Source organism: Carcharhinus amblyrhynchos, chromosome 2 (genome assembly GCF_965287045.1).
Source record: "Carcharhinus amblyrhynchos chromosome 2, sCarAmb.v2.hapA, whole genome shotgun sequence".
NCBI classification, from domain to species: domain Eukaryota; kingdom Metazoa; phylum Chordata; class Chondrichthyes; order Carcharhiniformes; family Carcharhinidae; genus Carcharhinus; species Carcharhinus amblyrhynchos.
This window is the reverse complement of record NC_137325.1, coordinates 22,817,691-22,833,838: the sequence shown is the minus strand read 5'-3', so window position 1 is coordinate 22,833,838 and position 16,148 is coordinate 22,817,691. Positions and strand designations below refer to the sequence as shown.

Below are 16,148 nucleotides of genomic sequence, written 5' to 3'. Positions count from 1 at the left end.
TTGTGGCATTATCATTAGACTATTCCCCGTTCTGTACTCCTACCCTAAGGTGAATTTCTTACCTAACTTATGCCTCCATCTGAAAAGGGTTTCTTTCAGCCAGTGGAACAGAAGGAATATTCTGCTGGCTCCTGGTTGTCCAAGGATGCCAGAGATATATTGGAATAATGTGGTGCTCTCTTTTTTTTTCAGCGAGTGCCCCAGCCTCTCCTCGAGAGATGATCAACTTGAAGGAAAGGAAGCCGGACTATGACACAACTGGGACCAACTCTGGCTACCCTGGGAGTAAAGGGGAGCACATCTCTAGAAAAGATACTCTTCCAGGTGAGCAACCTGGAAGCATCCTCACTAAATAAAAATGACCCAAAGGGGATTATTCCACAGCATTTCCAATGGGGTGAAAGGTTATAGGGGGGTATGCAAGAATTTACAATCAGATCAGTCATGATCTTATTGTTAAGGTTCCGATTAGAAACTCCAAAGTGTTTTATGAAGCCCACCTGAATCATAAGTTTTGTATCCTGAATTTGGCTGGGATGAGCACGAGATGTTTTACTTCAGGTATAATTCAAGTGATCCACTAGAGAGCTTTTATCAAACAAAGTTTATTTAAGAATATAGCTAACATGTATAGTAAGAAAATTATCAAGAACTTATATAAATTACAAACAAGAAAACAACCATGATAATGTATAACTCTTACTGAATATCTCTAATGTGTTCCAATTAAAACCAAACTTATAGACAACAATAATCCTTTGCACAGGTTTAACACAGCACAGACTAATGCTCACGTGATACTAGAAATTGGGTCCTTTAGTTGGAGAGTTGAAAACCCTCAGTTTTAATTCGCTCAGAACAGGTTGAAGAAAAGACAGCTTCCCAAAACACCAGAGAGACTCTGATCCAGACCCCAACAACAGTAGATTTTCACCCTTCAGAAAAACAATAGAATTTCCAAAAAAAATGATTCTTCTAACACCCAACTCCCAAAACTGAAACTGAAAATGAATCCTTGCCATCTGGCCTGCCCACAGCTTTTTCTTCCTCCCAACAATGACATCACCTAATGCTGTGAGCATGATAAACACTGACTGTGAGAGCTGCAGAGATCATGATTAAAAAAACACTTCTTAAAGGTACACTAATGTCACATTATTGAATGGCAGAGTGGGCTCAAGGGGCTGAGTGGCCTACTCCTGCTCCTAATTCGAGTGTTTGTATGTTTTCAATCCTCCTTCCTCTAGCCCCGTACTGAAAATGGTGATTTATTCATGGGAATAGTTCCACTGACAGAGCTTCTTGCCTGCTCAGTTCTTTGCTCAAGTGGTCATTCACAAGTGAGCCAAGCTGATCTTGCAACATAATAAAAGGAAGTCACAACTGAGCAGAACACTGTCCTCAAATGACAGCCATTAATTTGCCATTTATGATGGGAACTATAATTGAATTATCTAGAACAGGAGTGCTGACTCCTAACACCCCTTTTCCTAACCCAGGCCACTTATATTCAAAACTTAATGCCCACCCCACCTCTGAGATGAGTTTGAAGGTGGTGTAGGGAGGGGACATTGTTTGGTAGAATGGGAGGATTGGTCTTGCTGCCTTCCTCCATCCCTCAAATTAAATCTGGAGCATAAATGCAACAGGTGGCATGATTTCCACCCAGCAACCTCCAACCCCTTCAAGCAATGTGACCCCAACTCACCCCAATGCCCCCACACCACCCCATGCCTTCAAATTTAACAGTAGTGGATGGGAGACTTGTCATGCGAGCAGGCTGCACAGTCAGGCTTGCTGAACAACCAAACATGGGACCCTGATTGAAAGACGTTCAGTGCCCAGTTCAGGAAGGAGAGTGTGGTTAGCTCACTGAGATCCAAGCCTCTTGCTTTGCTTCTGACCTCCCACCTCCCCCCACATCACCAGCAACTCTCTCTCTGAATCCTTAATCCCACCCACCCTCACCTTTCTCCTTAGGCAGGGTTCCCTGCCTAAGGCCCAGTTATATCATCAACAACAGTCATCAGCTTTTGGTTATGGCCAGGCCAGCAGCTCTCAGGGATCGGATTTCTGCTCCACCAGCAGAAGCCCGACAACTAAATGTTCCTTGTGGACTCGGGAGCCCAGAAGACAGTGTTTCCTCTTCCATTTGGGAACTTTATTCCCCTGGGGCTCCGAACGACCCGTGTGGCAGCGATGCTGTAATCTTTGTGGTGGATGTTGGGCCACCTCCTGCTCTCATTAGATTCCAGACATAGTGTCTCACTGTAAATCCACTCGAGGTTAACTCATTTTGCACTGCACAGGGGCAGCACAGAAGACTTCACAGGACAGTACAGCTGCATGATCCACCAGGGTGGAGTGAGGGGGTGGGGGAGGAGGGAATTTGGGAAGTGGGGGGGGGTGCATGTACTCACCCAGCCATTTGGGATTTGGCCAGAAGATGTTTGAAATGCTCCAAGTGAAACTACAAAACCTGGTAACATTGTAAATACATGAATAGATCAGTCTATGAGCAATGTAAAGCAATGGCAGTGTTAGTGCACTGTCAGGTCTCTGCATGTGATTTAGGGATTTATTATTACACTGTGCAGCATCAATAACAAATCTGTAATTAAGTGCATGTGCAATTTTTATTATTAACTCCTCAACTTGTGTTCATGTAACGCCTTTAATGTATTAAAACAGCCAGTGCTTCATAATTAGACAAAAAGTCACATAATGTGACATGAAGACAGGTAAGGAGTAAGTTTTTACGAGCTTCTTAAACAAGAGTAGTGAAGCAGTGAAGTTTACAGAGGGAATTCCAGATCTTAAAGCCTAGACAATTGTCAATGGTGGGATGAAGGAAGTGGGAGATCCCTTTGAGGCGAGAAATGGAGAAAGGCTTTATAAATCTATAAATCTTCAGTCAATGATAATGTCCAACCTCAGCGTCTGAACGTTACAAACAAGCGAGCTGTAATATAAAGTACAAGCTGATATTCCAATCAGCTGACATTCATGTACTAATGTTCTATCACCTTTTCTTTGTCACTGTCTAAGTTACTGAACTCTCACCCATGGCTTCTGACATGCAGTCAATGATTCCAATGCTCTCTTGTCACGTGCCACCCACCTTCTGCACTCTATAAACATTCTGCTGTGCACATCCTAACTCTCACAAATCCTATGCATCTATTTCTTTTGTGCTCGCTAACCCTTTTTGGTTTCTGCTTTAGCAGCACCTCAGTTTTGAAATGCTCCACCTCGTGTTCAAATTTCTCCATATTTTTGCTCCTCCCAACCTCTGTAAGGTTCTCCATCCCACAGCCCACTGTGCCCTCAGCTACCTGGCCCCTAAGGTGTGGAATTCCCTCCCTAAACTTCTCCGCTGCTTTACCTTTCTCTTCTCATCAAACCATTTCTTCAAAACTGTTTTGCCGACCAACTTTTTAGTTGCCTGACTTAATATCTTAATAGGGGCAGCATGGTAGTACAGTGGTTAGCACTGCTGCCTCACTGCACCAGGGACCTGGGTTCAATTCCTGGCTTGGATCACTATCAGTGTGGAGTTTGCACATTCTCCCCATATCTGTGTGGGTTTCCTCTGGCTGCTCCGGTTTCTCCCATTGTCCAAAGACGTGCAGGTTAGGTTGACTGGCCATGCTAAATTGACCCCGGTGTCAGGGGGATTAGTGGGGCAAATATGTGGGGTTACAGGAATAGAGCCTGGGTGGGATTGTGGTCAGTGCAAACTCAATGGGCCGAATGGCCTCCTTCTGCACTGTAGGGATTCTAGGATGTCTTTATGTGGTTTGGTGTCCAATTTAGTTTGATTTTGTTCAAGTGAAGCACATTGGGATGTTCAGGTACATTGAAGGTGCTATATGAATGGAAGTTGTTGTTGTTTACCCTATTTCTCTGGCATTCCCAACACTGGAAGAACTCATGCATAAAGCTCAAATTCACTCAACTCCTGTAACCACACACTTACACCTTCAGATTAAAGCTGCACCATAAACATTGCTATTGAAACCAGCTACATCAGCAGACGTGGGCAATATTTGCACCCCATTATTCTGCGACCCTGCAAGAACTCAGCAGGATAGCACATCAGCTGTTTGGGGTTTCCAGTTGTAGTCTCCCAAAGCTGATACACTTGGGCATTCCACAGTTCTGTAGGACTTTGAATTTTTCTCGTGGGGTAAAATCCAATACCCTCACAAAGTTGGATGTTGACAGAGCCCCAAAAGTCTCAACATGGGTCACGTACAAATCAGGCCTTTTAAACCACCATTTATGCATAGCACACAAAAGTTCACGCAATTTATCCGTTCACACGCTCCAGAAAGAAATTGGCGGATACGTTAGTGAAATCACCATAAAGTAAAATGCAAAGTAAATTCTGAGATATTGTAAAGCTTGCTGAGAAAAATATACAAATACTCTGATATTCAGATTAATGTTGGTTCCCATTCCCGCCACTTCCATTTAACTAACGGACCAGCTTCTTGTTGTTCAGTACAGTTCAGAGGAGAGTTAGTTTTTCACCGTTTCTTCTTAACATTTATCTGAAGTAGATTATCTGCTTATTTATCTCGTTGCTGTTTGTGATACCTTGATCTGCACAAATTATCTGCTGGGTTTCTCACAGTGACCGCCTTTCAGTCAGTTGGTCGTAGACCATTATGGCTGCCATTTTCCTGTGTAAGCCCGTCTAGTTTTTAATTGATTTTCTTGCTGGTGAGGCAGCAAGCGAGTGACAGCACCAAAGTGGGAGAATTCAGCTTCGAACCCCAAGAAATTCTTGGGTTGCTGATCCTAGTTCTGCAGCCATTTCAAATTATCAAATATAATTCAGGAAAATTTCCCCATAGTAGAGAGGAGATTTATAGCATCGCGTTTGTCAAGATGCAGTGTTAAAGAAAGTCTGTCAAGGCTTTGCAAAGCCACTTGTAGCCAATGCAGTATAACTGAAGTGTAATAAGTGTTGCAGCCAATTTGCACACAGAAAGCTCTCTCGATGATTACGACTCTGCTTAAGCAGAGTCAGTCGAATACCAAATGTAGACCGGGTGAGAACACCCCTCTTTTTTGAAGTAATCCGATAGAGTTTTTTGTATTTATTAATAGAATGTGATCATCGCTGACAAGGCCAGCATTTATTACCCTCACCTTCATCTCCGACTTCCTCTTCACGCCATTCACTCATACATAAATTACACTTCCTCCAACAGAGTTGGGACGATATCTTGGAATTCCCTAACTAAACGCCACTATGGTTTATGAGGAAGCCTTTACTGCATAGATGCAGCAGTTCGCAAAGACCCACAAGTACTTTTCAAGACAGCTAGCGGCCAGGCAATAATTTATACTGTCAGCCATATCCTAATGTTATAGTTCAGGTCAGAAACACAAGTGTTTTATGAAGACTGCCTGAACCACAAGTTTTGCATTTTGAATTTGACTAGGATAAGTATGAGATGTTTCACTTCAGGCATAATTCAAGTCACCCGTTAGGGAGCTTTTATCATACAAATTTTATTTAAAAGTATAGTTAACGTGTATAGTGAGAAATTTGGCAAGAACTTTTACCAATTACAAACAAGAAACAAAACCACAATAATGTATAACTCTTAATAAATATCTGTAATGGGTTCCAAATAAAACAAAAACCCTTTTTACAGATTTGACACAGCACAGACTAATGCTCACTTGATACTGAGGTCGAATGCTGATTTTAAATGATCTTGAAAACTCAGAGCAGCTTGTGGTCTTCAGCTCCCCAAAACACCAAAACACAGATATTTTTTACTGCAGGATGGCAAACAAGATGTGCTTTCAGCTAACTGGTAAAACTTTCAAAATAAAAACAGAGAGAGACTTATTTCAACTATGTTTCTAACACTGCAGATAAAACAAAACTAAACCGTTGTTACCTGAGCTGCACAGTTTCTTTCTTCTCCACCCAAGCATCACCGAAGGCTGTGAGCATGGTTTTTAAAAAGCACATTTTTAAAGGGATACGGACATTACACTGAGAACAAATAAATAATCAGTATGGTTCAGCCAGTTCCCCTAAAATTTGGCATACTTCAGATGCATTAGGATGGGAAAGCTGGGTAAATCTTTATGCGCCAGTTCTGGGCTCAAGTCCAGGCATCTCTTTCTACAGTGTAAAGACTCAATGCAACTCACCCCTATTTCCTCTGTTGCACTCAAGAAATGAATGTTCCCCAAGCTCACCACCATCTTCTAAAGGGCAATTAAGGATGGGCAACAAATGCCGGCCTAATCAGCAATGTGCACATTCTGTAAAAGAATTTTAAGAAGGATGTGTTGGTGAGCAGTGACAGGACCAATGGGATTGGCTGCAGTGATGTGCTATGTAGCATGAGATCCCTGCTGGTAAGATCATCAATACTGGGATCCCAGAATGAATTACATTTGTGCAAATTTGGGCAAAAAGATAGATCTATAGTTCAGAACATCACCACATTGATCAGGATGTGTTGTTTAAATGGCATCGTGCTCATTTGAGGCTTAGGGGCCCCAGAGATTATCACCATTCATGCCAGCAGGATTTTCCCATCCCACCGCAGCGAACGGAGATTTAGCTGGCCATCAGATTCTCCAATCTCGCTGCAGCGGGAGCGTGGCTTGAACGGCAGATAAGATCATGCCCAATGAGAATAGCCGTGATGTGGAGATGCTGGTGATGGATTGGGGTGGTCCCAGTAAGAAGTCTTGCAGCACCAGGTTAAAGTCCAACAAGTTTATTTGGAATCACAAGTTTTCGGAGTGCGGTTCCTTCATCACCAATAAGGTTGGATTTTAACTTGGTGTTGTGAGACTTCTTACTGTGCCCAATGAGGGTAAGCAAAACTTCAGGCGGAGGTAAGGATATGGGTGTCTAGAAAGAGCAAGAAACGCAATTTGCCAAAGAAAATTTAGCCTACAGTACACCAAGCCTTGTCAGGAACTTGCAACCATTTTAACTGCGTCTCTTTCTTTATTTGAACAGCTCAACTTTCTGTAGTAGCTGGATCAGGCTACAGGAATTCCTATGCTACTCCTGTTGAAGCTACCAAGCACAACCAGGTCTGTTACACACTTTACAGAACATCTGATCAATGTCTTTGACCTTCAGCAGCCATCAGTGTGAAAAAAGATTTGAGCTCTGCATTGAATCGCAACACCGTTCCTGTCCCTCAGTCTCACTACAGGCTTGACTCCTTTATTTTCTTGCTTTGCTTGGAGAGATAACAAACCTTGTTCACTCTTCTGCCTCAGTGACATCATATACAAGTGTTTCAATGTAATTTGGATGACATTTACAAAACAATGGCAAGAGAAAATGTCGCTGGACATTTAAAAAAAAGACTCAATTCCATGGAGAAAGGGAAAATTTACTTTATTCCCAAATGTGGGTTGTGGGGTGGGGTGATGACATTCTGAGAAACTTACTCTGCCTGTGGAATGGAAACATAGGCCCAACTTCCCAGCCATTCCTGCCTGTGGGATCTTCCGGTCCAGCCAACAGTAACCCCCGCCAACACCACTATGGGTTCCCCAGTGGCAGGGACTGCGAACAATGGAAAACCTGTTGACGGCATGGGGACCAGAGGATCATATTGCTGGCCACTGGCAGTCTCCTCTGCCACTGCAAGACACTGTGGGGGGGAGGGGGTCCTGCTGAGCATGAGGACATACATTAGAGGTGGCCTCTCTCAGGGACTGCCAGATAGACATCACAGCCAGAAACTGTGAGAATGAAAGGCGACCATTTCTGAAATTAGTACTGCAGAGAGATTTCCCCTGCTTTCCAGTGTCCGATCAGCTCTCCCCTCTTTCTTTGCTGCTTTCTCTGCAGGGCACTTCCATGTTGAGACACCCTCATGCTCACCATTCTGCCCCAGCCCTGTGATGAAAGCTCTTCTATTGGGCCTCCAGCCTCAGAAACCTACTGCAAGATGTTCAGATGCATTCTGGACAAGGAGGCCATATGTATTAGGGAAATATACTAATCAACAAAAGTTACAATTAACATCAAAAGCAATCGGTAATCTAGTTCAGGTGGTTCTTGCTTCCCTCTGACTAATGGCTGCAGCTGATTTGTGATCCCTGTTCTCTCCCTAAGTCTTTTTGAAATCTGTGCAATGAACCTCTTTGCCTTGTTATTTTAATCCTCTGTAGCCAAGGCCAATCTTGATGCTCTAATATTGCCATTATGCTTTGATCTTGTTATTTAATCTGTCAATACTAACATTAATTCATCCATTGTGGTTGCAACCCATAGTCACAACTCAAACAGAATACCTTTGACATGTAAACATTCCATTGTTCACTTTTTCTTGTATAACCATTTGCCAGCTTTGCTGACCCCTACATTTATCTTATTACAGTTCCAAAATCCATCGATTGTTATATTTTAAAGTATATCCCTTGGTAATAATTGGTAAGAAAGTTCAGGTATCTGTCCCTTTTCGTATTCACATGTTCAGTTTATTACCATCAATCCCTATTAAATTGTGATTCTGAATTAACTGAAGTCATGCAAGTGTTATTTCCTTACATTTCTAAAATTGACCCTTCATCTCCAGGAGCTCATACAAAGTATAAAATTCACCTCCTCAAATGCAAAGAATGAAAAAACAAAGTATAAAAAGGCTCACATTTCCTGCACTACTCTTTGTCCTTAATAGACCAGTGAGAGGGCAGGCAACTAGAAGGCCATCCCCTGAAAGGTTGTGCTGGTGGACACACTAGTTTCACGAGTGGACTACAGACCCACAAGTGCCCACTGGAAAATTCAGCCATTCTCTTTGGTTCCTGCCACTAATTGTGTTCCCTAGCCAGCAATTCCACCTCTGTCCCAAGCAACTACCTGCGGCAGAATTAGACTGTTCGCAATCCTGGTGATTTATTTGATCACAAAGTGAGCTTCTGACCACATATTCACACCATAATGTAGCTCGCCTACTGTTAGTTCCATAATGTCATGGCTCCTACATTAGCTCATTTTCTGCTGAAACTCTCACCCACCCCTTTGTTAAGTCTAGATTTGATTATTCCAATGCACTTCAAGCTGGTCTTCCATCTTCCACCTCCACAAACTTAAACTCAAGGAAAGCTTGCCTTCCAAATCTTACCTCACATCACATCCCTTTCACCCCGTCCACACTGACTTCCATAGGCTTACAGCTGAGCAATGTTTAATCATTTGCAGGCTTGATTTCAAATCGCTCTGTGGCCTCACCCCCTCGAACTCTGTCATGTCCTCCAACCTTACAACCGTCCCAAAGTATTTTGCACTCCTCCCATGCTGGTCTCTTTCATATCTTAGATTTAATAGCATCGCCATTCCTTTAGCTGCCAAGGCCCAAATCTCAGGAATCCACCCCAGCCTTAAGCTTCTCTATCTTTGTTTCCTCCTTTAAGACATCACAGAATCCCAACAGTGCAGAAAGAGGCCATTTGGCCCATCAAGCCTGCACTGACAACAATCTCACCCAGTTCCTAACCTGTAACACCACACATTTACTCTGTTAATCCCCTAAGGGGCAATTTTCCTTGGCCAATCTACCTAACCAGCACATCTTTGGATTGTAGGAGGAAACTGAAGCAGTCAAAGGAAACCTGCACAGACATGGGGAGAATGTGTAAACTCCATACAGACAATCACCCGAGGCTAGAATTGAACCAGGATCCCTAGCACTGTGAGGCAGTAGTGCTAACCACTGTGCCATCTTGCCGTCCCTCAAAATCTAAGAGCATGGTTTTGGTCAACTGCATTGCTATCTCTCTATTTGGCTCAGTGTCAAATTTTGGGTTCATTTTGATATGTTAAAGCTATTGAAATAATACAAGTTGTTGGTGTTAAAAGGAAACAAGAACTATAACCTGTACCATCTTCTCAATAGGTTTCATCACAGCCTGCTGCACAAGAACCCAGTAGGAAAGACTATGATACATATCAGCCCTATCAAAACTCGACAGCAAATTACGATGACTCTTTCTTTGAGGATCAAGTGCACAGTCGCCCAGCGGCCAGTGAATACAACATGCATCTCGGCCTGAAGTCAACTGGCAATTATGTTGATTTCTATTCTGCTGCCCGTCCCTACAGTGAGTTAAACTACGAGACGAGCCACTACCCGGCCTCACCCGACTCCTGGGTCTAAGCGGTTGGCCTCTTGGGTCTGAGCGGAGGCGGCAGATACACAAGCAAAGAATAATTATACAAGACCCTGGGAACTGTGCATGTGCATGAATACCACAAGACATTTTTCAGCAAGTCTTAGTCTATCAGTGGTCTGTTCCGTAGGACGGGGGAAATCATGGCAGATGGCGGTCAGATGGATAAGTGCGGAGAGAAATGCAAGTGACATTCAGCTCATACAAAGGAGATGGAAAATTTGCTCACCAGAGGATGGGGTGGGGAGGGGGGTTGCAGGGGGGTTACGTGCTAAGGGTGGGATGGGATTGGGGAAAGATTAAACGTTCTTGTTCTGCGTCCAGAGATGCAGGGTGATGGCGGGGAGGGGGGGGGGACAAAGGACATCAGAAGCGTGCAAATAAAAGAGCGTTGTGGGGAGGACTGAAAGTTGGCAGTGGAAAGTGGTTGAAAGCGATAGGATGGATGTTGGAGAGGCCAGGTCAGAGGTCAAGCACAAGAACCTGAATGCGTTTACACTTGTTAACGGGGACTGTCTGTCACCTCTTGGAAACAAACATTCTCAACTGATTGTGTGTCACAGCTTGTAGTTTGCAGTCGGGTTTTCTTCTGTACAGCAAGACCATTTCTCTCGTCGCCTTCTTGGGGTTCTTTCTTTCGTTTTAATGCTTTGTTGTGAAGTATTGGATGTACATTACCGATCAATGGGAGCATTGTGTCCATTACAGCAATGCCAAAGTACTCCTTCTGTCTCTTGTTCTAAATACTGTTTTAATTATGGACAAAAAAATAATGTGTTAAGCGAATTTGATCAGATGTGTGAATTTCCAAGCTTTCTTTTTTTTATGAAGTAACTAACTGAAGGAAGTATTTAGCAGTATTGTTTGTTCTGGTATGTGGATTTGTTTGTGTGGTCACTAACAGAAAACCCCATCAATCGCTGATATTACGAGCATCATTCCACACGCTCATTCAATGAGATTCTCTCTCTCTTTCACTGCCTAAAGTTTTAGATGTAGATATTTGAAGACAATTTTTCATTTATACCGGTTTTGTTTATGATGATACAGTGTTAACAGTAAATAAATGAAGTTGTCATCCATGTTTGTAAAAAAAAAATCCAAGGAAAAAGAAGGAAAAAAAAGTCTTTTTTTTCCATGTTTCTTTCTCTTCATACAAAGTCAACAATGGTTCCGATGTGCCATAAAGTCTGTTCGTATTAATCTGCAGTATCCCTTTTCTGGCTTGAATGAAGCACATTGAATTTTCAGGATGGGTAGTACATAATTATAGCCCAACTCACTGGGCAGAAAATCCATGGGAACAGATAGAAAGCTTGTTTTACACTCACCCAATAATAGTCACCATTGACTTGAACACCCACCCAATATTGTTCGCCATTTATATCTTCACCCTGCCTAGCATTACTCTCATTGACTTATACATCCAGCCCAATATCATTCTCCATCAACCTTACATTGTTCAGCATTACTCCCCATTGACTTTTACACAACGCCCAATATCACTCTCCTTTGACACTGGGAAGCACAGTCGAATACTACTCCGCCTTGACATTTACACACTGCCCAATATCGCTCTTCTTTCACGCGGGGAAACACAACCAATTGATGCTCTGCATTGACGTTTACACCCAGCTATATTTCTCTTTGACTTCATGCTTGGGAGGGGGTTGTAAAAATCAGTGTGTCACCTAATCTTGTAGCTTACCCAACCAATGTGTTAAGACCACAGTGAAACTTCCCACCCCACTGAGAAAGTGTAGGCACAAATCACAGAACTCCTAGACTTGATCATGAAGCATTTCCCTTTTCAACGCAGTTGGGGTTGAGGAACTGCCTCGGGGCCCATGCAGTTTATTGTACATAAAGCACTGTGCTGTGCCCCACACAAACTAGAAACTTCCTTTTTAAGATTTATGTGGTACGTCACAAGGCACCGACTATTGGCCTTAAATTTTAAAAAAAAGCTACGCAGTGTTTTGCCGGGCTATAACGTCGCCCATATAGGCAAACATAAAAGGGATACTGCCCGCTTTAAAGCAACTTTGTCTTTTCGGGAACAGTAGTGCAGCAGTACTCATTGGTGCCAAATGAGAGGGAAAAAAAACAAACAAAAAAAAAGACACTTTGAATTTTAATTGTAGGGAAAAAAATACTCTGAAATTGATGGCTAGCTAATTGTCCTGCTGACAGTTTGTAGATGTAGATAGATGAGATTTAAATTTGTTAAATGCTTTTTACAGTGTGTTTTGTCAACAACGAACAAACAGAAAATATAAGGGTTAGCAGCATACTGGGTTACATAGCCTTTAAACTGCAGTCGGAAAGAAATCTGGGTGATGTGATTAAAAAAAAGATAATAAATGATGCTATTAAAAACTTTAAACAAAAGCTGTCCAAAAAAGTTTCTTCAAGTGGTGCCACATGGCCAGGGGTTTTCCCTGATACATGACGCCTTTTGGAAATTCTCACAGATTGTACCAGTGTCAATGGTCAAAGGCGTCCTATGTAAGATGATTCCATGTTGCAGGACCATAAGCCGGTTTGCAGAGTATAGGCCAGGAGTTGCCAAACCAGCATAAATGATCACAGGATTTTAAGTGCAAAGTGCAAATTTTAAGTGCGGGAAAGTGGAACTGAGCCACTTCAGATCAGCCATGATCTTATTGAATGGCGGGGCAGGCTTGAGGGGCTAGATGGCCTACTCCTGCTCCTATTTCTTATGTTCTTTTGTAAATTATGTCAACTTTTGCGCTGGTTTTATGTAAAAATAAACATTGTGCTGGAAGCCAACCCTGCTTCCGACAATGGCCACGTCCCCAGATCAGAATTATTTTGCATGCCGGTTAAGTTTCTGTTAATCTGGTTTGATTTAATATTGTCACACATATTGATATACAGTGAAAAGTATTGTTTCTTGCGCGCTATACAAATGAAACATACCATTCATAGAGTACATAGAGGAGAAGGAAAGGAGGGGTCAGAAAATAGTGTTATACTCATAGCTAGGGTATAGAGAAAGATCAGCTTAATATGAAGTAGATCCTTTCAAAAGTCTGATGGCAGCAGGGAAGAAGCTGTTCTTGAGTCTCAGATTTTTGTATCTTTTTCCCGATGGAAGAAGGTGGATGAGAGTATGTCTGGTTAATTGCATTAATTCTCAATCATTCAAGGAGGCTTTGTCTTTTGGCAAAAAGGCATATTTTATCAGTTTTTAAAATGAAAACGCTAATTTACTAAGAAAGTGACTGATATTCACCAGTGAAGCTAGTAAAATAGGTATGTTCTTTTTAAGTCATTTTCAGTGATTTAAACATTTAAACTCACAAAATTTAAACTCAATTTCAACTCTGGGCACTTAATAAAATTGCTTATTTTTTGTGAACTACCCATTTTCACCTGTATTAATAATAAAACTGCACCAAGTTACCACTCATAAATATATCAATGAATATTTTTAATGCAAGGTAAATAAATTCTGTTCCAGTTGCATTGACTGATTGCACTGGTGCACAGAAGATTTTACTTTTGTGATTATGCAAATGAAATTTGGGTGGAAAGCATAACTTCACTGCAGAAGAATAGCCCAATTTCAAGCTCAGTCTAAACCCAGATTGCCATTCGCCCTGAAAACTCTACGCAATGTCAGTAAATAGAGGATCTCACATTCGCACGTTAGTAATAGTTTTAACACTTGGAATTTTCGAGAACGCAACTATTTATCATGTCCATCCAGGCAATTCTGTGAACGCTGGAGTTTGCAGGATGCTGGTATGTAAGCCACAGGTGACAGCTCGCTTTACAGCTCTCCTGATTGTTATTTCCATTGGTGTCAGTCAGGTTGGATTTTCAAGGAGAGCAGCTTGTTTCCAAATCTCGAATAGTGATCGCCTTACATTCCCTGTGACATTCTCATTAAAAACGCTGTCTGGGGTTCAGCATTTATTAACCGCAGCATGTAATAAGGACTGACTAGCAGCAAATTCATTGAATTAAGACGCTGTCAGGGAATAACAAGGACGATCTGCTCCATTTGTGAATTAAAGCCTCTGACTCGTCTAATAGGTTCAAGAATTACAAGATCTCTGCAGTAACACCGTGCAACAACATTTTAACTCCACATCGAATGGTTTATCCCCATGACCTGGAGCTGTGAGACGTTTGACAGTGGTCCCAAGGTCAGCTTTGGCTCAGTGGTAATTCTCTCAGTGGTGGTGAGTTTATGTCCTGCTCCAGAGTCCCGATCTCTGCCACCCAGAGAGTTGGCAGGGAGCACATCACTCTGACAGGCCTGTTGCCATTTCACACTCCACCGAACATTGATTGGCTTTGGAGAGCTGTTGGCAAATCCAATCGGCTGACGGCTCTCCAACCCCCATCCATCCCAGCTCCATGTCTGGGATTGTGTCAGGAGCTGGTGTGCAGGTTAGTGGTAAGCGTCCTGAGAAGGGGACTCTGAGAGGAGGGTGGGGTCGTGATGGGACTGATTGGGCTATGGTGAGGGGGGGTGGGGGGGGGGGGGGGGGGGGGGGCGGCGGGAGAACAGTGGGGAGGAAGTCCACCACTAGTGCCCTGTCCTTGAGGGGAGGATGCCCCAGTCAGAAGGGGGCTCCTCATCTCATCTTCCTACACAAGATTGAGGATCTTAAATTTTTATATTTTCTATCCTGAATTATCTGGCGCCCGCCAACATAAACATTGAAGCTGGGCAAGAAAAGACCCTTAAGTGGCCACTTAAGGGCCCTATTTGGGACAAGGGTTCCTGTTCAAGGCCATGCCTGCCCCACTATGAAATCAGGTTGGGGGTCAGTGGATTCCCAAATGGAATCCCATCCATGCAATTTAATGTCATCCCACTAACCCCACCAGGGAATGTGAAATCCAGGCACATGACACGATTTCAAAGCAGAACCCTGGATTGCTTTCCCTCATCATAACCAACATTTATCCTTCATCAAGGTAGCTGATAGGTGATTATACTTAAGAAAGAAGGTCTAACATATCAGGACACTAATGATCATATTCTTGCCTAACCAACCTCATTGAATTATTTGAAGAGGTAATGGAGGGAATCCATCTGTAGTTATCCATATAGGTATCTATTTCTCTGTTTAGAGGGACTAGTGGTTGTAGCTTGAGGGATATCTCTCCTCATTAGAGAGGGTAGGCAAGAGTAATGTAGTAGATGTAATATATCTAGGTTTCTAAAAGGCCTCCAATAGGGTACTGCATGAATATTGTCAGTGAACAAGTAGCAGAGTGGATAGCTGGCTGACTGAAAGATGGAACTCAAAGAATAGAGGTAAACAATAGTTATTTAGAGTGGCAGAGGTTGGGTAGATTGGATCAGTGCTGGGTTCACCATTGACCGCATTTATATTAATGAGTTAGACTTTCGAATCAGAGGCACACAGCTCAATTTTTGCCATGGAGGTGGGAAACAGGAGCTGGGTCTATTTTCTAGTTGAATTACCTCTTTCTGCACTGTAGGATTCTATGATTCCCTGTGTCGGGCTTCTGTCTTTCCTGCCACATCTCACTTCTCTTTTGCACAGTGGAAGGTTTTGGCTCAAGCCACAGATTTCTCCTTTAGGACAACCAGTAGCCTCAGCTATAGCTGCCATGGGTGTATAATTGAGCCCCACAATCCGTTGACCTCAGGCGGGAATTTCTGGTTTTGGGGTGAGTGTGGTCAGAAAATCCCAGCCCTGAACTTTAATCATTTTCCCACCAGAGGCTGAGCCCAGGTTTCTGGCGCTGTGAGGCAGCAGGGCTAACCACGCCGACCACGGGAGCCCTCACTTTATTCATACTGACCTGGATCTAATGTTGGAGGCCATGAGAGAGAAAGGAGAGACATCCTTTCACAAGAGGCTGGCAGGAGGAGGCCACCCCATCATGCACCAGGGTCATCACTATTTCCTTGGGTGGATGTAACTGTTACTAGGGGCATAACTTTAAGGTTC

The 16,148-nt window shown here is 42.9% G+C and overlaps 1 protein-coding gene across 3 annotated transcripts in view; it reads left to right on the top strand.

Moving 5' to 3' along the window:
* Positions 1-10,411, top strand: part of ctnnd2b (catenin (cadherin-associated protein), delta 2b) — a 1,166,477-nt gene extending 1,156,066 nt beyond the window's left edge. For all 3 annotated transcript variants that reach the window (XM_080203490.1, XM_080203498.1, XM_080203509.1), the window contains 3 exons: positions 193-324; positions 7,010-7,086; positions 9,909-10,411. In XM_080203490.1, coding sequence (XP_080059616.1) covers positions 193-324; positions 7,010-7,086; positions 9,909-10,169 — 470 coding nt within the window. In that variant the 3' untranslated portion in view covers positions 10,170-10,411. The remainder of the gene's footprint in view (positions 1-192; positions 325-7,009; positions 7,087-9,908) is intronic.
* The last annotated feature ends 5,737 nt before the right edge of the window (positions 10,412-16,148 follow it).